This window comes from Ambystoma mexicanum, chromosome 2p, assembly GCF_040938575.1.
Source record: "Ambystoma mexicanum isolate Mex_15411 chromosome 2p, UKY_AmexF1_1, whole genome shotgun sequence".
In the NCBI taxonomy this organism is placed as follows: Eukaryota; Metazoa; Chordata; class Amphibia; order Caudata; family Ambystomatidae; genus Ambystoma; species Ambystoma mexicanum.
In genome coordinates, this window is record NC_090923.1 from 958,861,972 (window position 1) to 958,888,307 (window position 26,336).

At 47.4% G+C, this 26,336-nt stretch overlaps 1 protein-coding gene across 1 annotated transcript in view; it reads right to left on the reverse strand.

The window, feature by feature from the left end:
• The window catches only part of ATG2A (autophagy related 2A), a 2,105,371-nt gene that overhangs the window by 589,813 nt on the left and 1,489,222 nt on the right, over positions 1-26,336 (reverse strand). Inside the window, exon 27 of the mRNA XM_069644746.1 lies at positions 2,693-2,769. Coding sequence (XP_069500847.1) covers positions 2,693-2,769 — 77 coding nt within the window. The remainder of the gene's footprint in view (positions 1-2,692; positions 2,770-26,336) is intronic.

The following is a 26,336-nucleotide window of genomic DNA, read 5'->3' on the forward strand; positions in this document are numbered from 1 at the left end:
CTGTCTTCGAGCCGTGGGCCATGTGCTTATGTGAGTGCTTGTGTGCGTCTATGTCGCCCGGGTGTTCATCCCCATAAGCAGGGCGTGAGCCAAGCTTTTCGGGCCGGGGACAGATGACGAGGAGCGTGACCGCTCCCTAGAGGGGTGTACAACCTCCGATGCGGAGGTCGGGTTATCACTTTCCTCTCCACTTTCGGCGGCGGGTAAGGAATCGGACCTAGACATGGCGTAGGCAGCCCACCTCTTGACCGTGCGGTCCTTTAAAGTCTTGGTCTTAAGAAGCTTACAGGCCGCATAACCGTCTTCCTTGTGGTCGAGGGGCAAGCAACGGTTGCACCGTTTGTGCTAGTCTTTCCAGGTGAATTTGCCCTTGCAGCACGGGCAAAACCTAAAGGGTGTCCTCTCCATAGCTGAGGGAACGGACAGACGTGATAACAACCCCGAAGGAAAAGGTGGGGAAAGAGAAAGGCATTCTTAAAGAGATAGCAAGAAATGTCCCACGACCCCACTCTCCCTACTGTTTGAGGCCGGCGAGGCCAGGCCACGTGTTCGGCGACGCCGAAGGGTCTCCTCTGTCGAAGGCACAACCGTCGAAGATCTTGTCGGGGGGGAACAGCTTCGTCGAAGGAGGAACGTAATGTTAAATAACGACCAAAGGTCGAATGAGTATTTCTAAATAACGACCAAATTGTTGAGTGAATATTTGCAATGTCTCTCGAGGAGCTCTGCGTAAAGGCGACCAATATCTGGCCGGAAAAAAACAATCTGAGGGACCTCGACGCGTGAGGGATTGTGGGTACACTGCACGTCACTATAGGGATAGTGTTACAGACACGCCTTGTCGACGTCCCCTTTTCGACTACGAAAAACAAAATGCAATACTCCGCAGTGACAACTGGATGTCGGACTATGCACAGCATGTGATTCTAAGCAGATTAACAAACATCAAAAATGTATTTTCTGTATACACTTGTCTAAGCATATTCTGTGGAATTTTACTGTGTGCGCTTATTGTGGGCTTCCAATTACTCTTACCCCTCCAGAGACTTCGTGTTGACCGCCTGCCAAGATACTGTGATCGGTCTGGCTTGTCCAGAAGGTTCCCCTGTTCCACTAAACTAGGGTGGCCTCCTAAACCTCTGCCCACCAGGTCAGAGCATAGAAATCCATCTTAACAACTATCACAACTGAGAACTCTGGAAGCCACAAGATATACCAGGAGGGTGGGATCTTAGACAGGGTTGGTGGTACCCCAGAGGAAGGGATGCTGCCAGTGATGGGGGCTGTACATTAACATTGGAGGTCCCCAAGATCACCCTAATTCGACAAGGAATCGGTTAATCTCACTGGATGCAGACAATATGCCTGTGACCACTATTCTGCTCCAGTGGGAACATGTCTCTCTTAGGAGTTTTCACTAGGATTAGGTTCCCAACTGTGGTTATTCTGGACAGGAATTCCAACCAGGTCATTTTAATTTGAGGTTATGTGGACAGAGTGTGAGGGTAACCATGTTTTCTCCTTCCGATTGTGCTTTAGTATCAGTCCACACCTTCCTAAAAGTGAAGGCTGCTCCTCTATTATGTTATCATAGAGAGTGTTTTGGTCTAACTTTGTGACTACCTTGTCCTTCCACTCAACATAGGTCTCTCCACACCTCACACCAGAGGGCTGTGGAAAAACCTCTCCAACATCAATGCACCGTATCATAAGTGCAATACACGTAAAATGTTGCTCCGTTGTACTGCAGACGACTACCAGCCAATCTGCTGAGGGGGGGGGGGGGGGTCACCTACATTTTTATTAATTTCTCTCCACGGTTGGCCACGTCACCAAATGTAGCAGTATGGTTTTGACACCAATTATAAAGTATTTTGTTCTCAGATAAATAACACACCATTGGTCACCAACATTTAAAGCAAAATTAAGATGTTTGACATGACCATCTCCCTAATTTATTTAAAAGATCTTCATCTTGATAAAAATGTTGTACATAACGTTTGCACAAAACACAGTAATCAATAGCTTTGCATTCATACACAAACTAGCATCACATGATTCAGACATTAAAGTACAAAGACATTTTAATCATATATGCACTCAAAACCAATGATAGAATTTCTAATAGAATTAGTGTTCAAAGCAATTCATTTGAATAGGCCAACACGTGTTTTTCTCCTCCCTCAGAGATTCATTGGGACCTAAATTATGATAAAATACGTATTCTAATGGGTTCCATGGGTTAACATCCCGGCAAAAATATCGCCATACAAAAATATCACCATATTTTTGCGGCGATATTAAGGCATGGAACTTGTGGGGGACACCCCCGCAACCCCTGCATTATTCCCCGCTCCGAAAACCCCCCAAAATGATCCCCCCCAAAAATATCACCTATGGCCGTTCCAGACGACCATATAACGGCGATATTTTTGTTGGGGAAAATATGTAGGGATACCTTCTAATGTATAGCATATATGTGCCCTTGGAGAAGTAGCCTCAATTTGAAAATCACTCAGTTCTAAATGTTAATGTTCAAGGATATTTATACCGCGCAAATGTCCTACTAGTTTGAAAAAGCTGGGTCACATAAGGGTTAGAAGTTTGGTTTTAATCTTGCTGCTTCTTAGATTCAGGCTATGTCTGCATTCAAGTACATTCTACTAACATGCAGTCAAGGAACACAACTTACCAGTTTCCCAGGGTCACTTCCTTTCCATGTAGTGATTACCAGCTCCAGGAGGTCCACGTCCAGCACACAGACATAATCTGTATTGAAAGAAAAAGAGGAGAGGGGAAGAACCGAAAAAGGTTACAAATCATTATACGTAAGTGACTTTCAATTACTTTGGTCTAGTATACAGATGTTTGATAGTTGGTCATAGCTTATGATGGGGCAAAGAGAATAGAAGTTTGTGGTTATAGGAAAAAAGGTAAGTTTGACTAAATGACTAGTGCCCTGAAGAAGCACAAGGACGTGAGGTGTGTCATATTTTTGGAAACGGTTGCATGTCGAACAAGGCTGAACTAAGGAGGAAGGCGGCACTCTGTTGTGTACTACAGTTAAGACTTAGCAGAAATTATTAGGAAAATACCCACACAGTTGAGTTATAAAAAAACACTATTACAATATTACACTAAGACACACTTTAAATAATTGTATTTAATAATTTATATAGTGCTTTACACACCAAAGCGCCATGAATGAGAACAGTGCAATACAATTTGTAGAAATAACAATGATTATTGATTCAAAGAAAGAAGATAATTTTGAAGATCATTCTGAAAGGAAGAAAGTGCCTAACTACTGAATCGAAATGGGTAAAGAATTCCAATTCTTAGGGGCAGGGCCGTCTTAAGGGGCGATCGAGTGGTGCAGCTTTACAGGGGCGCAAGAAAAAGGGCGCACCACAGCCAGCGCCCCCTAAAACGACCCTGCACTTTCTGAAGTCAGCGTGCATGCACTGTGACTTTGGAAAGAAGTCAGATCGTTTTGATCGGACTTCTTTACAATGTCATAGTGCATGTGCTCCAACTTCAAAGTAACGCACTAGTTGCAGCGCGACACTCCCAGAACGGCGCTCTGGAGCGCCACACTTCAACCAGAACATTACTTTCTGTTAAGACCCACTGAGCAGAACAGCCTGTTTGCATAGTGAAGCCCGGAGCGTGCATGGGAGTCAGCTGGCGAAGACAGAAGGATTGGATCCCAAGCAGCTTGGTGCAGTCAAGAGAAAAAAATACATTTGTGATGTGTGTTTATGATCTGTGTATGCAAGGGTGTGTATTGTAATACATTTGTGATGTGTGTTTATGATCTGTGTATGCGTCTGTATTGTGTGAATGAGTGAGGGAGTGAGTTTATGATGTATGTCGGAGGCTAGGTATGCGTGTGAATGTGCTGGGAAGACCACAGAGGAGCCAATTCTGGTGGGTGGGAGGTCAGGGGACGGGTGCCATAATGGCACTGCCGTTTTTAATGAGCAGCCACTACATGATAAAGCAAGCATGTAATGTGGTATAACATCAATAGACTGGAATTTTGGGGTAGGCAGTCTAGCCCTTTTTTTACTGTGGCATGACTTATTCTGGGCAGTTTTGCTAAATCAAGCATTGTATGTGTATTACTTTGCTAGTCTGGGATTTTGGGGTAGCCAGTCTAGCCTCTTTTTACTGTGGCATGACATAGCTAGACTGGAATTTTAATGCATACAATACAGCTGTTTATTGTGGCATGGCATTTTATTCTGGGTCTACTATGCGCACGCAGGTGTGTGGGGATGCACCCGGAAATCTTGTACAGGACCATGGGACACCTAGGTCCAGCACTGCTTAGATGCCAATAAGAAGGAAGCATGAAAGCGAGATGGCGAACAGGGAAGTTTAGGGACACTGAGAAGGTGAAGATATTGAGAATGAAGACAACGGGATTAAACATATATAGAAATAAGGCAAGAAAGGTAAGGGGGCACAGTGTCTTGACCCCACATAGAAGGCACCGCCCTCAGCATTGGAAATTGCCGTGGCGGCTACGGGCACATAGAGGCTTTACGTTCCAGCAGGCGGAGGGGTGACTACGCCGAGCCACACAGTGCCTCCGTCACGTGTCACAGCAGTCACGTCACGCGGTTTGATGTGACTGTGCTGAAAGACGGCAACATCCAGATAAGAAGCTCCGGCCGAGGAAGGACGGCATTCTACAACGTGGTTATGTGCTTGACCCCTGTTACCTTGTGCCCCTCTATTGCCTGTATCCCTTCTCGCTCCCTGGTATTACCCATTTCCTGTTACTTGTCTATCCCTCCTTCCCCCATTTATTCCTTTCCTTGACCCCTTCGCTCCTTGCCTCCAACCTGCTTCTTGGTGACTCCTCGTATACTAACTCGTGCCTGCTTCTTAACTCGAAATTGAATTATCCTTATATGTTTCCTGGTGATTCTTCTGTGTACCGATCTATTATTTCTTCTGGCTTTTTCCTGAATTTTGGCTGGACTCTTATTGGATTTTATATTTTCTTTTTGGAATTTGATTTATTTGTTCTTCTTTTCTTGTTACGGTGTTCAAAGGATCCCGGATTACTCCTGCTCTGCTTAACTTGGGAATACCTACCAGTGCTTCCCCCTTCACTCCCTTAGAACATCCGGGTGCCAGAATGTCAGGCCCTCCTGCCTTCGTCTTGATTTTTGTCATGCCTTGTGTCATTGTGCGGGTTCTCTGGCCTCTTTACTCAGTGCTCAGGGAGGAACATCGATACCAGTTAATTTCTTCATTAATTGCAATACTTGCCCTAGGTAGGTAATTTTCCTTGCACACACTAATTGTTTCATACCGGGATTCTAAATCTGTCCTCCTTTGTTTTCACAGCCTTGGGGTTCCTCATCGTTGGTATCCATTTTCCTCCCATCCTTTTGGCTTACATTGGGAAACCTACATTTTCTGTTGGTGTTCCCAGGGTGTGTCGAGAGGGATGGGTAGGACAATCCTCACAGATGTCATCCGTGGAAACCTGAATATATTTAAAAATAATACATAAGAAATAATCGAACAAGCAAGAATCAGAAGGTAAGCCGGGGAAAAGATTTAAGTGAAGAGGAGAGAAGAGAGATGTACGAGAGAGGTACGATTGAAAAGACAGAAAAGTGTACGAACAGCAGAGTAGAAGATAGATTTTAGGGGGTGTAGAGCATTTAGTGAGGAAGAACAATTAGTCATATACAGAGCAGCAGTCAAGATGTGATAGGACCAGAGAGGAGATTAGGAGTTGAGAAGGCATCATGAAGTACACAGACAAGAGATATAAAGCTGAACAAAAGAATAATCAACTTAAATGTCAGAATGGTTGAAAGCCTAACTCAACGTATGCTAAGGTTGGATTTCCCTACCTGAATGAAACTAAGGAAAGTCTGAGTCAAAGAGTTCAACTTAAAAGTCTGTCTGTGACTAAAACCTATCCTTGCCCTCACAACTACAACAAACCAGTGTATACGGATGTAGCAGTCAAAAGAAACAGTGTTAAACTAAATGTTCTGAGCTTCATCCAGCTCGCAGCTTTTCAGCTCTCTTCCCCAAGTATACAATAGTTACCCAAAAAGTCTGAAAATGTTCTTTTGTTTTCAAGTTCTGAATTATACAATATTGAAATATTTCTTGTTGTTCCCATCCTCTGCCCGTTTCCAAATGTCACAGTTCCAAAACGCCTTCCCGGCCTTGCATTTCACCGAAGTTCACATCTCAACATCTCAAAAGAAAAGGTAATGAAGTCTCAGGGTTCCCTTCCCCAAGATGTGTATTCCACCATAGTTCAAAAGGGCCTTGGCTAATTTCTTTATCCTTCTTTTGGCTCATGCGGATTCACTTATTTTCTTCATGTAATAAAGGCATCCAGTGATTTCATATAGTTAATGGAACCAACATTCAGTCATTTAGTTAACCTGGAAAGTTCAGTTGTGTCCAAAATGCAATATGAAGTGATTTTTAGTGATTGCACAGTTCCACAGCTAAAAGCTATCATGCATTCCTCATCTCAGTACCGTCAAGTGTCCCAAATAGGGAATTGAGGGGAGCCATCTTAAAATAACTCCAAGATCGCGGGTGGGTTAGGTTGGTTGTCATTAGGAAAAAGGGGGTACCATGCCTCGCCTGAGGTCATCCCACCCCCAATCCTAAAGGACCCTCCAACCAGGTGATCCTCCCTCGCTTCTCCGACCCCATGGTTAGTATCCAAAAGCAAACTTACCTGGGATCATACAAAAATATAAAATTAAATAATGTCGATGCCAAAATACAGACATTCGAGCCAGAACCCCCATTTTACCACATATATATGTAGGGGTGGAGGGGTTAAGTAAATATAAAAGGTGAGGGGGTCTCCGCTGCATATATAGGTCATAAAAAGGGGTAAAATGTTTTTAAAATGGAGTATTTTCAGTTTCACCATTATTTTATTGCAGTATTCACATAGATCCAATTTACCCGACAACCAGGTGGAGTGGTCGAGCGCAGACTCCCGACGGTCGTGTGTGGGGAGCAAGCCATTTGGAGTGGTAGGGGTCCTGTTGTGAGCGTTCAGCAGTGACCAGCTCGAGACCCAGGTATTTTGTTGTGCCGAATCCAGGTCCTGCGGACGTGTGGTCGTTATTCAGACCCAACGACAAGTGAGCCCAGGAAGGTTTGCAGTAAGTGGCTTGCCGTGATCGATGCAGGTAGTGGCTCACCCCTGTCGAAGACCAGGGTGACAAGAGCACAATGGCGACCTTGGAGGGATGGAGGGGCTCAAAGACAGGACGTTCAGGATGATCAGCTGAAAGTTCCCCTCGCTGAGGGGTGTTGATGGTGGGACCTCGCAGTGAAGATTCTTGGCATATTTCTGGATTATTGGATAGCAGAAACGATAAGGCTGCGTAAGGGGCGATAGAAAAAAGACTTGGTGATAGGGCGCAGAGCAGCGCAGAGCAGCCATGTTGTAGTCAGGCAATGTTCGTGGTGGGACTGTTCACATATGAATCAATTGTGCTTCTTTGTTGGACTGAGACTGCAGCTCCAGATGCCACACAAAAGGTAACAAAAGGGCAGAGTCACAGGGCTTTGAGACCACTTGTCACATGGCAAACTCAAAAGGGCACTAGGAAGATTTTTTGATCCTTTTTCAACCGGAGGTGTGGTTTCCAACACATTGAGTGTAAAGCATTACCTTAATGGCCTCTGGGAAAGGCTTGAAAACAGAAAAACTCCAGAAGGGCACTGTATTGCTCCACAGAGCAGGTCAAACAAGTGGAAACCATCGGAACATTCTTACAGAGCCTCATCACCAAACCAGACAAATCTTATGGTGGTGCTGGGTCACATTTGACCACCTAAGTAAAAAGGTGGCCCAGCTAGAAACCAGGACGGCAACCCATGAGCAGAAAACTTCAAAAATAGAGAGCTAGAGTTCTCAGGCAGTCCCTGCGGTAAAGCAGATGCGTAAAGAATTAGAGGAAGTGATCCAGGGAAACCAGATCCTGGATCGGAGAGTAGAATACCTGGAAAATGGTTCACGCATAGAAAATCAGATTACTTGACCTCCCCTAAAAAGCAGCAGGGGAAGACCCAATAACATTTGCTGTTACTTTGCTTCTTTAGGTGTTAGGCCTGGACAGGGATGATGACCCTATATATATTGAAAAGTGCTACAGAATCAAACAGCGCAGGAAGAACACAAGACACGCAGAAATAGAGCCAGCGCTTATTGTCAAACTATCTGATAATAGGGATAAAGAAAGGATCTTGAAAACGGCCAAAGAGAAAGGGAACCTGGAATATCAGTTGTCTTCTTTTTCTTGACATGGCACCAGAGACGGAAAGGAGAAGGAAAATGCTAAATACACTGAAGAAGAGCTTTCTTACACGAGGAGTAAAAGCGGGAACCATGCGTCCTGACAAACTCTCAGTCACATGAAAGGGGAAGGAGTTCATTTTTTGGGACACTGATAAAGCTGAGGAACTCCTGAAAACAATAACGGAAAGGTCAGCAGGGGAAGGTTTTGCCTAAAGAAGGGATTATCCCTGATAAATGGATTTTGTTACCCCCCGACCCCAATAATTAGAAGATTGGCATACATGAGGACCTCTGTTTATTATGATTTTGTTCTCCGTGTTCAAGATATGTTGATCTAGTTGTGGTGAGAGAGTCCTTCATATTGTGGGCTCGGATCATGCACTGACGATATTGAAATCTGTGTTGTACTTGAGTGAAAAAAACAGAATCCATGACAGAAAGAAGGAGAAATTACTCACCGTAATGTTCTTTCCATGGATTTTTCTCCTGCAGATTCTCGTCTGATATAGATATTCCCTCCAGCTTCCGGAACATTTTCGACAGGGGGCGTAGTGGACGTCGACCATCGATCTGTCTTGCTCAGCGTCTGGTCGTTGGCTCCAGACATGACGTCAGGCATTGTATAAATACCATGTCACTACGTCCCAACTTCAGTTCCCCCTTTTTACCCAGAGCACCACACACTGCATAGGAAAACAGAGTACAAACCGGCTAATGAGACCTTAAAAAGAAACTAACAATAAACCTCCAAAAGGAGGAATAATTGAGCAAACACTACAAGCATTAGACAAATCTTTGTTGTAAAAACTGTGACAGAAAGATAGAAAACTGACACAGAGGACCATCACCAAGTCAGCGTTAAAGGAAAGATGCGCGCCAACTACCGACTTTCTGAGCAGGGATGGATGGGAGGAGAGATGAGGAATCTGTGGGAGGATAATCCATAGAAAGAACATTATGGTAAGTAATTTCTCCTTCAAAAGATTGCCTTTCTTCCGCAGATTCCTCATCTGATAAACTCCCAAAGCAGTAAACGAAGGAAGCGAGCAGTAAGTTATACCAAGAAATTTTGCAGCACTGCCCTGCCCAAACGAGCATCAGAAGTACGTGCCACATCCAGGCTGTAATGTTTTGCCAAGGTATGCAGGCATGACCATGTTGCAGCGTGACACATCTCTCATATAGGTACTCCCCTCTGCAATGCTGTGGATTCTGACACTCCCCTTGTGGAATGGGCCCTGATGCTTGCTGGTAATTCCTTCCCAGCGGTCTGGTAACATTCATCTATGCAGAAAATTATCCAACGGGATAAAGTCTGCTTGGTTATGGGCAGGCCCTTTCGGGCTAAGGAAAAGGCTATGAAGAGCTGACCAGCGCTTCTGAAATCAGCCGTTCTGGCAATATAACAACAAAACCGTCTTCGGGTCTAGGCGATGTAAACGCTCCTCCTGGTTAGAAGGGTGCAGAGGAGGATAGTAGACCAATTGGTTGATGGACTGTGACAGGGGAAATTCTGAGACAACCTTGGGGAGGAAGCCAGGCCTTACCCTGAGTGAAACGTTCTCCCAGAAAAAACACAGGAAGGGTGGCTTACAGCACAAGACCTGCAGTTTACTCACCAGCCTACCGGATGTAATAGCCAACAAGAAGGCTGTTTTCAAAGAGAGAAGCCGTAAGGGACAAGAGTGCACAGGCTCAAATGGAGCCGCCATCAGAAATGTCAGGACCAGATTAAGCACCCAATCTGGGACAACAAAGGGAGTTGGCGGAAACTTATTTACAAGGCCTTTCAGGAATTGTCTCATTACCGGGATTGTAAAAAAACAAACCTTGATCCGGGTATCTCAAACACAGACAAGACCGCCAAATATCCTTTGACTGTGGTGCCCTGAAGGCCTACAGAGGCCAGTGACAGAAGTAATTCCAGCACTGCAGTGGTGGGGCAAGAGATTTGGGTAAATCTTGCTTTCCCTGCACCACGCCTCAAATGTTCTCCATCTGCAAACGTATAAAGATCTTGTAGATGGTCTGTGTGCAGCCAGCAATGCCTCAAGTACTTCCTCAGAGAGGTGCCAGTCATATCTCATCCTCTCAAGAGCCACGCATGTAGGTTGAGGGATTGCAGGGTCAGATGGAGTATCCAACCTTCCGACTGGGTTAGGAGATCCAGATGTCAAGGCAACTGGTGGGGTGGACAGATCCAAGAGGTCGGAGTACCACGTTCTCCTCGCCCAGTCCGGGGCAATCAAGATCATGGTCGCATGAAACCTCTTCAACCTCCAGTGAAATCCATGGAATGACGGGAATAGGTAGGAACGCGTAAAGGAGAAGGACGTTCCAATCCACTAGAAACATGTCCCACAGTGCATCGTTTGCTGGGAATTCCCTCGAGCAGCCCTGTTCGCATTTCCTGTTGGACTCCGTTGCAACAAGATCCACTGCTGGGGTACCCCAGAGAGAGAAGGCCTCCTCTAGGACTTCCTGGCACCCTTCCCACTCGTGTGAGACTGTGCTCTGCCTGCTCCGAGCATCTGCCAACTTGTTCTCTGTGCCCGCCACATGAACTGCTGAGACCAAGATCCTGTTCTCCAGCAACCAGAACCAAAGCATCATCACCTCCGTGCAGAAGGGGCGGGAGTGCACACCACCCTGCTTGTTGAGATATTGCATAGCCACTGTGTTGTCCATCAGAACGAGGGCATGTTTCCCCTCCAGAGACGGGGAAAATGCTTTCAGGGCTAACCTGATAGCTTGCAACTCCAGCCTGTTGATGAGCCACCTGTCTTCCGTCGTTGACCACAGGATGCTCACCTGCAAATCCTCGCAGTGAGCACCCCAAACCTTCAAAGACACATCCGTGACCACTCAGGTCCGAGGCCAAGGAGGCCAGAAGGGTTCCCCCGCCAAAAAACTGTAGCGGTCTGCCCACCAGGACAGGTTGTTGACCACTGATGCATTAACCCTCAGGAGATCCGAGAGAGCTGAGGTACTGAGACCATTGATCCCTCAGTAGCCATTGCATGGACCTGGTCTCTGGCACTAGAAAAATGCAGGAGGCCATGAGGCCTAGGAGGCGTAGGAAGACACTGGTAGAGTGGCATGGTTCCGGAACAAGTCGACCATCTGTGTCAAGCTAACTACCTCTCTCCTCGGGAGGGAAGGAAGGACTTCCCCACCTGGGTATCTAGGACCGCTCTGATGAACTGGAGCTGTGGCACTGGTGTCATGTGGGACTTCTTTAAGTTTAGGGAGATGCACAGCTTGGTCAGCAGCAAGCAGGTGTCCTCTAAATGAGACAAGACCTGCACTACAGACTTCCCTCAGATCAGCCAGTCTCACAGATATGGGAATACGTGGACCCTGGATCTCCTGAGGTGAGCCACAACTACCACCATGAGCTTGGGGAAGAGCTTGGGGAAGACCTTTGGGGCAGAGGTAAGACCAAAGGGAAGCACCTTGAACTGATAGTGCATATCTCCTATGGTGAACCTTAGGAACTTCCTGTGCTTTCGATGGATTGGCACACAGAAAAAGGCATCCTGTAGGTCTATCGACACCAGCCAGTCCTGTAGTTCGAGAGCGTGGAGAATCTCTCTCAATGTCACCATCCTGAATTTGTCTTTCCTCAAGAACTTGTTCAAGGCCCTAAGGTCCAGAATGGGACGGACACCTGCTCCTTTCTTGGGCACCAGGAAATACCGGGAATACCAAAAAGATCCTCTCTGCTCGGGTGCTACCTCTTCCACTGCACCCTTCAGCAACAGGGCTCTCAGTTCTTCCTGGAGCTCCTGTCCCAGTTGGATTGGAGGTAGGAGCAGTCTGTCCGGTGGCTTTCTCACAAATGGCAGGCAATAACTCCACTGAATTAGCTGTAGACCCCAGGCATCAGAAGTAATTCCCTGCCACTGAAGAAAATGCTCCATCAACCGTCTTCCAACCGGTTCGTTGTGAGAGGGGAAAATCAAAGCGCCTTCAGAGGCTGGTTCGCCGATGCCACTGACACGCTTCTGCCCTTGCCTGGCCGGTGGGAGCTGCGCTCTCCTGCCGTAAGGAGCATATCTCCTGTAGACCTGTGCCCTAGAGGCGAAGCTAAAGTCAGGTTTGGCTGGCTGTGCAGCTAGGCCTAAGGATTTGGCAGCAATCTTTGATTCCTTAAATTACTCTAAAGTAATGATCCTCTTCACGGAGGGTGCCCTGTTGGTGGGAGGTGATTGTAATATGGTCTTAGACCTGATTCTGCACAGGATGTCAGACCAACCCTTTACAGACTCTCTACAGCAGAGGCGTTTAGCAACCTTCTTTCAGAATACAAATGACGAGCTGGGACTAAGGGAGTCTTATGCGTCCAGGGAGGGCCACAACCCTTTATTTACTTTTTTCTCCAGGGTCCATTCATCATGCTCTAGAATTGATTACATCCTAGTTGATAAGTCACTCTGTGAGGGGATCTCGGAAGTGAGGGTAGAAGCGATTTTGTGGTCCGACCATGACCTTGTTAAGGTACAATTGGGGATCCTGCTGCGTGCCCTGGGAGATGGACCTGTAATGATCTCCTGCTGAAGGACAAGGAACTGTCACGGTCCCGCCTCGCTTCTATTAAGGAGTTCTTTGAAATCAATCATGATGGGCAAGTGGGGGTAACAGGAGTTTGGGAGGCCTTTAAGGCAACAATCAGGGGGGTCCTTACAGGTAGGGGGGCAATGAGGAAGCAGGAGGGATGCAAGGAGGAGAGGCTTCTCAGGGACAAGATCGAGGCTATTCAACCAAAGGGCAAACTAAAAACTCAGATCCTCCCGAGTTGCAACAATTAAAGGTGAAGTTTGTTGCGCAAACAGAGAGGAAACTCTGTTTTCTTAAGCAGAGATACATGGGAGAAGGGGGAGAAGGTGGATAAAATTCTAGCCTGGAGGCTTCGGGAGGTTTGAAAAAGTAGGAGGGTCGACTCTCTTATCCTCCCGGGCGGGGTGCGCTGTAGGGACGACCCTGGGATTGCAGAGCAATTCCGTTTATACTATGAGCACCTTTACAGTTCACAATACAATGGGGATGGGGCGGACATAGATGGGTTTCTAAATTCTATGCCAATTCCTCGCCTCCCCCACGAGAAAGCAGATCCCATGGAGGCACCCGTAACATCCCAGGAAGTGACTGACACTATCAGCTCCATGAAGAGAGGTACTACTCTGGGGGATGATGGGTTTACAGTTTTCTTTTACAAATCTTTTAGCTCAGTCCTAGCTCTGTTCATGTCCAAGCTCTTCAACTCGGTCTAGACACAGGCCGCCTCCCGCAATCTATGCTCTCAGCCCGTATTGTAGTCATCCCAAAGGAGGGGAAAGACCCGAAAAGGTGCCAGTCCTATTGGCCCATTTTCCTACTCAACACGGATGTGAAGGTCTTGGCTAAGATGCTGGCTAATAAACTGGCCCAACACCTCCCGTCTCTGGTGCATGGAGATCAGGTGGGTTTCATATCCGGAAGGCAGGGGGGAGATAACATCAGGAAGTCTCTAGACCTGATGCACGAAGTAGCTGTTAGAGGCGAGGAGGCGGATCTCCTGTCCTTAGACTCGGAAAAAGCCTTTGACCGTGTTGAGTGGGCTTACATGAGCAAGGTCTTACAGAAGATGGGTTTGGGGGCTAGATTTTGTGGATGGATCGCAGCCCTTTATAATGGCCCAACGGCCAGAGTGGCTGTGAACGAAACAGTCTCAGCCCCATTCTCGTTCTACAGGGGAACCCGGCAGGGATGCCCGATCTCTCCCCTTCTCTATGCCCTAGCGATAGAGCCGCTGGCAATAGCTATCAGACAGCACTAAGGGATTACGGGGGTTCGCTGCGGGGATCTCGAGTTTTTATTTGCGGACGACATCCTGGCATATATGACCAACCTTCAGGTCTCGCTCCCAAACCTCCTGGATTTGATCCAGGCGTTCGGTCTCTTTTCAGGGCTGAAAATCAATCCAGGGAAATTTTGTTTGATGCCAATGGGTAGTGCTGAGGCTGTAGTGGGAGTCAATGGGGGGTATTAGAATTGAGCGTAAGGCGACATCCTATCTGGGAGTTCTCCTCCCGAGGGATTTGACCCACCTCTTTGAGGCGAACTATCTTCCCATTCTAGCCAAGATAAAGTCTGATCTCCTTCGGTGGGCTCCCTTGACTCTTTTGTGGTTTGGTCGCCTGGTGTCCGTCAAGATGAACATCTTGCCCTGGCTCCTTCACTTCTTTTCGGCCCTCCCAATCACTATCCCAGCTTCATTCTTTAGATCTCTTCACTCGATGGTTCTGCGCTTCATTGGAATGGGAAAAAATCAAGGGTTAGGCATGTGACTTTGACGCTTCCGAGATCGTACGGGGGGTTTGGTTTTCCCGACTTCCGGCTCTCTCACAAGGCAGCTCAACTAAGAGTAATGTTGGAACATTCGAGGGACGATATGAGAACCTACTGGTCTTATATCAAAGGCGTCCAAGCTCACCCCAAGAAAGTAAGAGATCTTCTATGATCCCCCTATAGGGACCTCCCGAGCAGGATTAGGAATCATCCAACCTTGTTGCTTTGGAAGGATGATCAGGAAAACTCTGCTCTCTCATCCTGGCAATCTCCTTTGTCCTCTCTATGGGGTCCCCCGCTTGACTAGGGCAAGAGAAATTTGTGTGGGACGCAGGGGTGGTCAGATGGGGGCCTGGAGCGCGCAACGCAGTTCTTCCGGCAGGGTGTATTTATTGAGTATGCCAGTTTGGCGGAGGCTATGGGTGACTCCCCGATGCCAATCTTTGATTATATTCGGGTGAAGGGGATCCTGACCAATAGTCAATGGGTGCAAGACCTAGCCCGACCACTTAAGCCTCTCGAAAAATTTATTGTTGAATCTGCATTGAGGAGGGGGGCTTTGTCCAAGCTATACAATGACTCGATTACAGCGGAATTGGCGAGTAGGCAGACATTCATGAAACAGTGGGAGGCAAGGGTTGGACAGGTGATAGAAGAGTCCACGTGGGCAGCTATCTTTAATTCCCTGTTTTCGGGCTCCTTGTACACCGCAGCGATGGAGCATAATTTGAAGATGTTACATGCTTGCCACCTTGCGCCAGAGAGATTTGCGAAAATGTACGCTACTGTGTCCCCAGTCTGCCCGAGTAGGTGTCGCCAGCGAGGGACATGGTTTCATTTATGGTGGGAATGCCCTGGTGTGCAAGTATTTTGGGCAGATCTTCGGAGCTGGATTAAGGACATTATGGGCGTCTCTTTGCCTCTGCTCCCTCTTGAACTTCTCTTTGGCTTTCCACCCACGGAGGCGGACGATGTGCCCCTGCCCATGGTAGTTCAAGCTATGCTGCGAGCGGGGAGACTAGTCTTGGCGCAGAAATGGAAAAGCGGCTCAGTGCCTGTGAAGGCAGACTGAATGGCCAAGCTCTGGACGATATTTACCTATGAGAAACTTTCAGCCTTAACGCATTATACTATGAAGTCTTTTCTACAAGATTGGTTGGTGGTATTGCCCCATGAAGACTGTGAAACAGTGAGACTTTGAGACACTATGATATAGATCGTTCCACACTATGAATAGGACTGCTGGTATCTGCCACCCCGTTTTCTTTCTCAATTGGAGCCCATTGAGTCAGCTTTTGTATCTTATTTGGTCCCTGGTCTTGTTGAAGTGGAGCCTCCATTGATCAGTCGCATTCGGTTGTTCCTAAGCGGGGGCTGGGCGTGGGTGGTGGGGGGGTGGGGTTTGCTTACATTTACTCTCTCTCTTTTGAAGATGTTAGTACTTATTGAATTGTTCTTTGCTTGGAAAATGTTCAATAAAGTTTAAGTGGAAAAAAAAAGCTGGAAGCGATGAGGAGGAGGAGAGGGGGGGAGAATAGGTTAGAATAGTACTGTTTCTTAGCAGTGAATAAGCAAAATCTAGTTAACGTGAATGGTTGAAAGATGCAAGTCATATGACTAGGACTTTTTCCAGCACCTTTCAGTGTGACGTATAGAGGCTCACAAAAATATAATATCAGAAGTAAGCAAAGGGTGGCGAGAAGAACAAAATGTCTGGGTGGGATGAAGAATATCCATTGAAGATCGCAAAGTAGTGTTAAGTGAGGAAACCGGTGAGTTAATAGGAAGATGAGCAAAGTCAGGAACAGAAGGAAGAACAAAAGGTCCAAAATACCTTCAACTGTCCCTCTGTAAATACCTTCCCTCCCGAGCTCTTCGCTCGTCCACCTCCAACTCCCTCAGGGTCAGTTGTTTTTCTAAGAAACAAGCTGGGGGTACATCTCGGTCTTCGGCTGGGGCCTCCCTCTGGAACAGCCTCCCTGCCACTCTGAAACTTGAGGAGAACCATCTCTGGTTCCGGAAGCACCTCAAGACCTTCCTCTCTGCCTCTACCCTGCTGATCTGTTCTGCCTCTGACTTTCGGGCCCAGGTACCTGCTCACCCTGCCACCCACCCGCACTGCCTCCTGGCAATCCCTTGCACCAGGTTCTGTATCAGTAACCCTATAGTCCCCCCCGCTTTATTTTCTGCACTTATCAGGCACACTCTGTTGCCTTAAACCTTGCACTTGCCACTTGCTGGCTGCACTACCACTGTTTGTTATTTATTTATTCCTATCCTCTCCACTTTACACTTCTCCCCCTCCCATGCACTTTCCCCTTTTCCCTCTCACCTGCACTTGTGAATTCTCAACGTCACTGGGCCTAGTAAGATCGTTGTTTTGTTTCTCCCTTGTTCCCCTCCCTTGCCTCGTCGCACTCTGAAACACGTGTACAAGCGCGATACAAATAAAATATCAATATCAACAAATTACTTCCCTTTCAGTAATGTGCTTACTGATGGATGTTCCTCCCATGGATTCCTTATCTATAATATCTCGCAGCGCCAGCTTCTCTTTGGAAACTTTTCTGCCGGCACGGGGCACTGCGCGGCTCTGCCCGATGTGCCAAGTGTCCGACAGGATGTTGGGCCAGTATATACAGAGGTGCTGCACCATGCAACCTCAGTTCCGCCCCTTTTTTCCTAGCACTCTGACGCTGAGGGACCGCAGAACTAAGGTGGACTAGCTACCCCAATAAGGGCAGGTAGGGAGGCGGTGAGTAATCTGTGGCTGGAATGTCCATCAGAAGTAACATTAACGAAAGGCAAGACATTTATTGTTGTAATGCACACCTTCTTACCATGGATTCCTCATCTATGATAGACTCCCAAAGCAGTACAACGACCCTTGGAGGAGGGAAGGTAGCAAGGACTGAAACCAGAAAACTCTGAAGGACCACTCTGCCAAAACAAGCATCCTGACCAGACATAGAATCCAAGCAGCAGTGCTTAGCAAACGTGTGCAAGGAAGTTCACGTAGCCGCTTGTCAAATATCTGGGACAGGCACTTCACGTTGCAGAGCCGAGGTGGCGACCAACCCTCTGGCGGAGTGAGTCCTAAGATCCTCAGGGACCTCCTTACAGGCCAGATTGTAGCATTCCGAGATGCAGAGAATGATCCATCGAGACAGGGTTTCTTTGGCAACAGCCCTGCCAGCTCGGGCACTAACATAGCCAACGAAAAGTTGGTCATCATTTCTGTTCTCCCATGTTCAAGAGATGTAGAACTAGAGGGGCCACCCTGGATCCAGCCAATGGAAATGCTCCTCTGCCTTGGAAAGGTGAGGCAGAGGAAAGAAGATGGTTAGATGGATCTTTTGAGAGATGGAAATCAGACACCACTATCGGAAGGAAGGATGGTCGACCTCTCAATGTTGCCTTTTCCTTGGATAAAAATCAAGTAGGGAGGATTAACAGACCGAGCCTGGATCTCACTCACCCGTCTAGCAGAAGTGATGGCAACCAGGATAGTCACCTGAAAAGGTGATCAGTCTTGAAGAACAAGAATGAAGGTGCTCAAACGGGGTGCCCATTTAAAACGTCAACACTAAATTTATACCCCCACACAAGAACAACAAACTGGTGTGGGGGAAACTGATTGGAAAAAACCCATAGGAATTAAATGACCATGTGAATTGTGGAAAAGGAGCCCTCTTGAAGAAGGAAATGGCCACAGGATACTCCTACAACGTAACAATCTGTATGCTCGTCCAGGCCAAAGACAGAAGAAATTCCAAAGCAAAAGCAGAGAAGGTAAAAGGGTCTAGATTCCTCCCCCTGGCACCAAGCTGAAGAAAACCTCTGCCACCTACCACCATAAATGGATTTGGTGGTGGGTCTTCTAGCAGATGGGGCCACGTCCAGAACGTTCTCTGTCAAATCCCAATCCCTATACCTCTACCTCACAGCAGCCAAGCATGACTGTTCAGACTGCGGAGGTAAGGGTGCAGGACACTCCCACCTGAGTAGGAGAAGTGGTCCGTCCTCTGCGGAAGACATTGGATGGCCATGTCCAACATCTCTGAGTACCACGGTCTTTGAGCCCAGTCCAGAGCGATCAAGATCATTGTGGACCTGAAAAGAGACAGCCCCTCCTGGGAGCCAGTGGAATGACGGGCATCCATGGGAGCGCATATAGTAGGTGCCATTTGACTGTCAACGCATCCCGCAGAGCTCCCTGATGAGGAAATTCCCTGGAGCAGAACCGCCTGCACTTCCTGTTGACACTCAAAGCGCAGGGGTCCACCAGGGAATTACCAAAGTGGGAGAAAATCTCCTGCCAGAGTTCCCAGTCGTGGGAGGCAGATGACTGACTGCTCAATGCATCTGCTAGTGTTCTCTTTGGCAGCCAGATGGGTCGAAGTCAGAGACAGGCTGTTCTTCAAAGCCCAGAACACAATTACAAGGCTTCTCTGCACAGAGGCAAGGAGCCCATGCTGCCCCTCTGGTTGAGGTAGTGCATGGCTACACAGAGTGGAGGAAAGTGACCAGGGCCAGCCTGATCGCCCTCCGCTCTAGTAGACTGATGTGCTCCAGTCCGTTCACCATAAGACATTGGAATCGAGTACCTCATCCCTTCAGGCACACATCCATGACTAGTCTCACCAAGGTTGACGAAAAAGCGACATCTCGTGGAGGTTGCTCCTCATGGACCACCATTGCAGGTCTCCGGAGACACTCTCCGAGATCAGCAGAAGGTCCGAAGTACGTCCCTGAAACACATACTACTATGAGTGCAGAAACCACAGGAGTGACCGCATGGGCAGACGGGCCTCTGGCACTACCAAGATGCATGATGCCACGAGACCCAGAAAGAAAAGCTGATGCTGGAAAACCTGTACCAACCTGAAGATGTTTGCCACTCTATCCTTGGGTGGGAACCGCCAACACAGGTGAGTGTCCAATACCACCCTGATAAATCGGAAGGAGTGGGGTGGCGAAACATGAGGCTTCTTGAAGTTCAGGAAAAGCCCAGGCTGTGCAATAGGCTGGAAATATGGCACAGATGTGCAGATGCTAGTTCTGGTGAGCAGGCTCGGACGAGCCAGTCGTCCAGGTAGGGAAAGACATGAATGCCTTCCCTCCCAAGTTGAGACACCACTACGGTTAGCAGCTTGGTGAAAAAAAAACATGGGTGCAGAAGAAAGGCAGAAAGGGAGGATGTTGAACTGGAAATACCAGTCCCCCACTTTGAACTTCAGGTACTCCTTGTGCTTCTTGTGGACAGGCACACAGAAGTAGACATGCTGGAAATCCAGGGAGACTAGCCAGTCATTCATGTCCAGGGCCAGAAGGATCTGGGACAGAGTGACCCTCTTGAACTTGCCCTTGCACAAGTACAAGTTCAGAAGCCACAGATCCAGTATGGGTCTCAGAACTCTGTCCTTCTTTGACACCATAAAGAGAGTACCAACCCCTGCCTCGCTCCGAGGTGGGCACCATCTCTATGGGCCCCTTTGCCAAAAGCTGACAAATCTCCAGTACGAGAGGTTCTGGAGACAAGGGTTGGTGGCATAGGGTGTGGTCTGGAGGCCAAAAGACAAAAGGCAAGCAGAAGCCCTTCTGGACTACCTGTAAGGCCCAGCTGTTCAAGGTGGTATTTCTCCATTCCTTGTCAAACAGGGATATTCTTCCCCTCCCCCACCCAATGGCATAAGTCTACCTCTGAGAGGCGCTACAGAAGGACAGAGTGGAGGTGGATGCTCCTCCTCTTGGTACCCCTCAGACTTACCCCTGTAGGGACAACATTGTCCTTGTCTACCCGAGGGTGTTTGGCCTCTAACCTCTCTGGGCATAAGTGGTGAAGGGGCTAAAACCCTGTCTCTGCACGCCAGGATTTCAGGTCACTGCACTGCAAGCCCCAGAGGCTTGATGATTGCCTTAGAGGCCTGAATCCTCTGGAGCGAGTTGTTCGTCTTGGTGCCGAACAAGTTCATTCCGTCGAAGGGAATGTCCCGAAGTTTCTCTTTGAAGTCAGTAATAAAGAATGACGTGCTCAGCAAAGAAACGCTGCAGTAATGTACTGGTGGCGATCGTCCTTGCAACGCAGTGTGCAGTGTCAAGACCAGACTACAAAATCTGGTGGGAGGCTTCTTTGTCGTCCTTAATAAGGGCATCAAAGCCCAACCACATCTCCCCCTCAGAGATGTGTTCAGCCGCCTCGGTTATCACTGACCAAAGGCCAAAAGAAAATGTGGCCAAAGCACAAGAGGCGTGGATGTATCAGAAACTAAGGCTTGAAGAGCTGAACATCTTTCTACCCCATACATCCAATCTCTTGCTCTCCCTATCTGGGGGCAAAGATGGAAAAGAGGTGGGTCTTATGGTTTGCCATAGCGGCCTGTACCACCAAACTATCCGGGGAAGCATGAGCAAAAACAAATAAGGGGTGAGAAGGGGCCCACCTGTGCTTCTTGGCCAGGTCACGGCCTACCGTGAAAATTGACAGCGGCTTGGTCCATAGTTACATCACTGGACTGTTTACTGCGTGACTGAAAGGCAACCAACTTTTTTAGGACCTTTGTCCAAGATGTCAGTCCGATCATACTGCATCTGGCTAGAGGACAGCCAGCCTCCCATAATCTGCCCAGCAACATCCAAGGCCATGGAGGAATGGGGATTGGGGGCAGAGTCCTTCTCCCCACTTTTACCAAGCACACACACAAATGAGAACCTTTGCAGGCTTCTTGTAAGAAGACTGCCAAGGTTTAGAAAAAAGGGCTGGCCACTAACCGGTACAGAAGATGCCTGGAAAGTAGCAAAAATGCTGCTTATGGCAAAGGAAAGGGGAGACAAAGTATTCCCACAGTACTCCATGCAGGATGGCATGACCTGCAAAGGTGAAAAAGACATAATATAGAGGAGAGGACTACTTCTGCACTGGGAGACCTAAGGGCAATGGGTGGTCCCTGCACCAAAGGTCCAGAGGGGGCCCAGCCTAGCACTGTAACTGACAAAGTCAGGGTGAGAGCTGGGCCGGAGCGACTGCAGCTAATGGTGCGGAAAGGAGGCACACCTCCTCCGGCTCTGCTGCACACATCCAACAGGAAGAAGGAAGCGGGAATCCTGCTTCCTGTCTGCATGCAGCGCAGAGCCATAGGCCTGTAAAGGAGAAGGAGCGATGTGCGGAAGAGGTAAGGAAGCCTTTTTTATAGAGAGTGAGTGATTCAGAGAGAGTGTGAGTGATTCAGAGAGAGTGTGGGTGATTCAGAGAGAGTGTGGGTGATTCAGAGAGAGTGTGAGTGATTCAGAGAGAGAGTGTGAGAGTGTGAGTGTGTGTGTGTGTGTGTGTGCAGTTATGTGTGCTCGTGTGGAGAATGATGTGCGAGTGAATATGAGAGAAGGGTGGGTGAATGGGCATTGTGACGAATCCCAGAGTATTGTCACAGCTTCCATGACAGAGGCCCCTTTCCGTGAGGCTAGGGTTGGTAAGGCTGCTACCCAATAGTCCCCCTGAGGGTGGTACTCAGTGGGTGGATCTCATGGGGAGGGAAATCCTTCATTGAAACAGTAATGATGGCCCTGGAAGAATGCAGTATTCACTTACACCTTTGGTACCCCCACTCTCCTTATCCCCCTCTCTCAGGTCCTTACTGTCCCCCATATCTCTATATGTTATAGCAGAGTAGAAGGTCTCATTGACATTACTGGGACGAGGAAAAGGCAGACTCACCTAAAATTAAATACCACTGAGACGAAGAAGAGGGAACAAGGAGGCAAAAGCGCACCGCAGAACCGACACACATGGTACAGTTGTCAAGAGGCAACCTCAATTATAAAAAGGAAAGAAGGACTCAATGCTCCAAGGAACAAGCCCTGGGGCAGCAAAGAACGAGACACTTGTTCCATGGCAGGGGATCCGAAGGCTGGAAACCGGGACACGCAGAGGCATGACTCTATGAGAGGTCCTAGCGAGGAGGACCCGGCTGGTGGCAGAGAGAAAGGAAGCTAAACCAGTGAAAACAAACCAAGAACGAAGACAGGATCAGAAGGAGACGTGAGTTACAGCCCAGAGCTGCAGAGCCGCGAGAAAGAGAATGCTGAACGTGGCAGCAACAGAGAAGTTCGACCTCCCGAAGAGACCAGAGACTTCACAAGACTTCCTAAAAGTAGAGAATGGGGCGTACTGGTTGTTGGGGTATTGAGGCAGCTGAATACAGCAAAAAGCCTAGTGAATATATCTCAAAGAGCACAAGGGGAAAAAAGAAGAATTCAGTTTGATACAAACTTTGTAAACCACGTAAACATATCCCTGAAGAGCACAAGGGGATACACAAGAATTGTACAACTTGAGATGAATTTAGTAAACCAGATATACACATCACAAAGAGCACAAGGGGAAAACAGAAGAATCATACACGCTGACTCGCGCCTTGAGAATAAACCTATGTGGGATAGCACCTGCCTGGAGAGTATGCCAGGTCTATCCAAGTGGACACTAGGTAAAGAAGGGACAGGAATCCCACAGAGGCAGAAGAACAGGGTATGAGACCCATTTGAAAGCGGGGAAGCCCTGCCAGTGTACAACACAGTCTGGAACCCAAATGAAACCAGGCAAGGCCCACCATTAAACTATATAATGGTGAAGGACCCACATAAGTGCAAAGAAACCTACAACCAGTGGGCGGGTACCCTAAAGCAGTTGGGGAGAGCCAGATAAGGGATACAAAGATAAAATAGGAAACCACCACAAGTGCAAACATGTTTTGGGAACTTAAAGTTGCGAAATGAAGTCTAGCAGGTTAGTGAACCAGACGTTAGACACCATTAGGAAAGTCTACGATCACGTCTGGCAAGTAAGTGAACCGGGCTTGATAAGAGACTGGAAAAGTTCATTTTTGTTTCTCAGACAGAGGAAAATGATGTCTACAGAAGGTTTGGAGAACTGTGGTTCTTTTGGTTAGGAGTAAGAACCAAAGAAGATGCTCCTCCCAGGAGATTGAGGAACTGTTTTTTTTGTTTGTTTTTTTAAACATTCCAAGCAGTGAACAATTAACTTATTTCAGAAGAACTGTGCCTTGGAGTCTACATCCAGAATGAGAGGGTCCTCCTTTTGGATTAATGAAACATTTGGTTTGTTCGTTAGTTTAAAGTGTGAGGGACGGAAATTGGTTTAGACACAGGACTGTGGACGGTTTACTTTACAGACATCTTGAATGAGTCCTTCGTATTTTAGTTGAGGTAAGGCAACCCCTCATAGTAAGTAGGGCAAGATAGGTGTTTCCTTTTCTTTTGTTGTGTCAATAAATGTCTATACCAACCATTATACCACCTGTGTGTCAGACTCCTACTTCTGCACCCTATGAATGGGATTGTCTGAATGTTCTGGGTGCGTGCTCGTAAGAGAAGGGTGAGTGAATGGGCATGCATGTGATTGTGTTCGTGTTCTGGTTGGATGACCATGTATAGAATGCAATGTGAGTGAATGTGAAAGATGTATGTATGTGTGATGAGTGAGTGAACAGGTGTGAATGTTCTGGGTGCATGTGTGGCAAATGCAGTGTGAGAAAATGTGTGTGCATATGTACAGAATGCAGTGGAGTGACTATGAGAGAAGGTGCATGGATGAGTGACAGGTGAGTGAATGGGTATGAATGTGACTGCAAATGTTCTGGGTGGATGCATGCGTGGAGAACACAGTGTGAGAAAATGTAAGAGAAGGTGTATGGGCAAGTGTAGGGTAAATGGCTATGAATGTGATTGGTGATTGAGTGTGAATGTTCTGGGCGGGTGCCCGCGTGGATAATGTAGTGTAAATGTTCTAAGTGCATGTGTGAGTGAATGTGAGAGACAGTGTGTGGGTGAGTGACTGGTAGATGAATGGGTATGAATGTGATTAAGTGTGCGTGCGAGTCGCTGAGGGGCTCATAGAGCACGGCAGCATTGTTGACATTTCCTTAAGTGGCATGTGTGAAGGCATCATGAAGCAGACACAGACAAAAGGCACAAGTTTGGTTCATAAAAGCTTAATTAAATTAAAAGGCAGGATGGAGTAAGGCCAAACTTGCCTTATGCTAAGGTGGGATTTTACTACCTAAAGAAAACTAAGGATCGTCTGTGTCAAGAAGTACAAATCAAATGACAGACTGTGTCCAAATAATTGCCATCACAACTATCTGTATACAATGTGTAGGGATGTTGGCATCAAAATGAGTAGTCTTCAAACTATAGTTCAGAGCTTCCTCCAGCTTTTGGCTTGTAATCAGATTCCCCTTCCGAAAGTACAAAGCAGTTCACAAAACATTGGGGTTCCCTTCCCAAGAGTTCAAATCTTCCAGCTTTTCAAAAACAACACAATTCCCTTGGGCATTTCCCAGCTCTTTTGATATTGGTGCTTTTCACTAGTTTCCACAGGCAGTTCAATTTCTTCAGCTCAATTTCTTAACTTCAAAATCAAATAGGAGATTGTTGCGAAACACAAGCTTCTTTATGGATACTTTCAGTGGCTTTTCCATACAGGGGGGTGCACTCTGTTTAGGCACAGTTGTCGGACAACAGGATCCACCGATTATAGGTCACGCAACCGATACCCGCCTTCTTGGCTGCTTTCCATCAACAATGTGTCACTGCTTCAATTTGACAGTGATGTTTAGTTTATTCACCTGTGTCACACTCCCCTGACACTATGCCGTGGTTTCGTTACCCACCATGCATTTGTTGCACTTTCTTGCATTCTCCTCGCTCTTGCCAATATGAGTTTCCTCATAACATGCAGTTCCTTGAACTCTTTTGGCTGCTGTCACTGCTTGTTTTCTCATATAGTGCAATTTCTTGAAATCTGTTGGCTTTGGCCAATACTTAGTTTCTCATATCATACCCTTCTTGGTATTCTCTTAACTTTGCCAATACTTGTGCCTCAAACAATAGTTTGTGGTATGTGCCAAATTCACCAACTTTCTTTCACTCCATTCAGTATTCACGAGTGCTCAAAACTTGCTCTCACTCGGTTCGATATTCAGTAGTACTTATAATGCCTTTCATTTAGTTTGGTATTCAAAATTACTTTGTTAGTTATTCAAAACAATGTTCATTTCTTTGTTCGCATATTCGCCTGCCAACCTGGTGGTTCCCTTTCCTTGCATACTCACCGGCCGGAGCTTATGGCATCGCGAGGTCCTCTGTCACCACGGGTTTCTGGCCCTTCCATGTGGTGCCTCACTTTCTCCCAGCGGCTCTCCGTGGTGTTGCTCCCCCGACGATGATCTGGCTGCAGGTCAGGATTCATGTGACCGCTTTGCTCGGTCACGCTAATCTCCCTCTTGCGGTCTGCTACCGGCCTCCAGATTCAGAGTTGCTTTCCGAGCTGCTGCTTCTGCCTCCATTTCTGTAATGATTCTGCCTTTTAAAGTGCCCGCCATCCTGATTGGACCAAAAAGGACTAGATTGCTTACTACTGAAGCGGCAGTCCTGCCTTGCTCTTACTGTCCTCTTCCTCGTCTCAGTATACAGTTGAGGTCTATATTTCTGTGTGCATGATTAAAATGAGGATGGGTTGTTCTAGTTGGTCTCTCGCCCAAGTAGAGTATTATTGTTTCTTGAGGAATCTTTTGGGGGAAGAACAGGGCAGGGAAAATTACATACTGTAATGTTCTTTCTATGGATTCTTCTCCCGCAGATTCCTCATCCGATAGATATCCTCATCCAGCTCTGC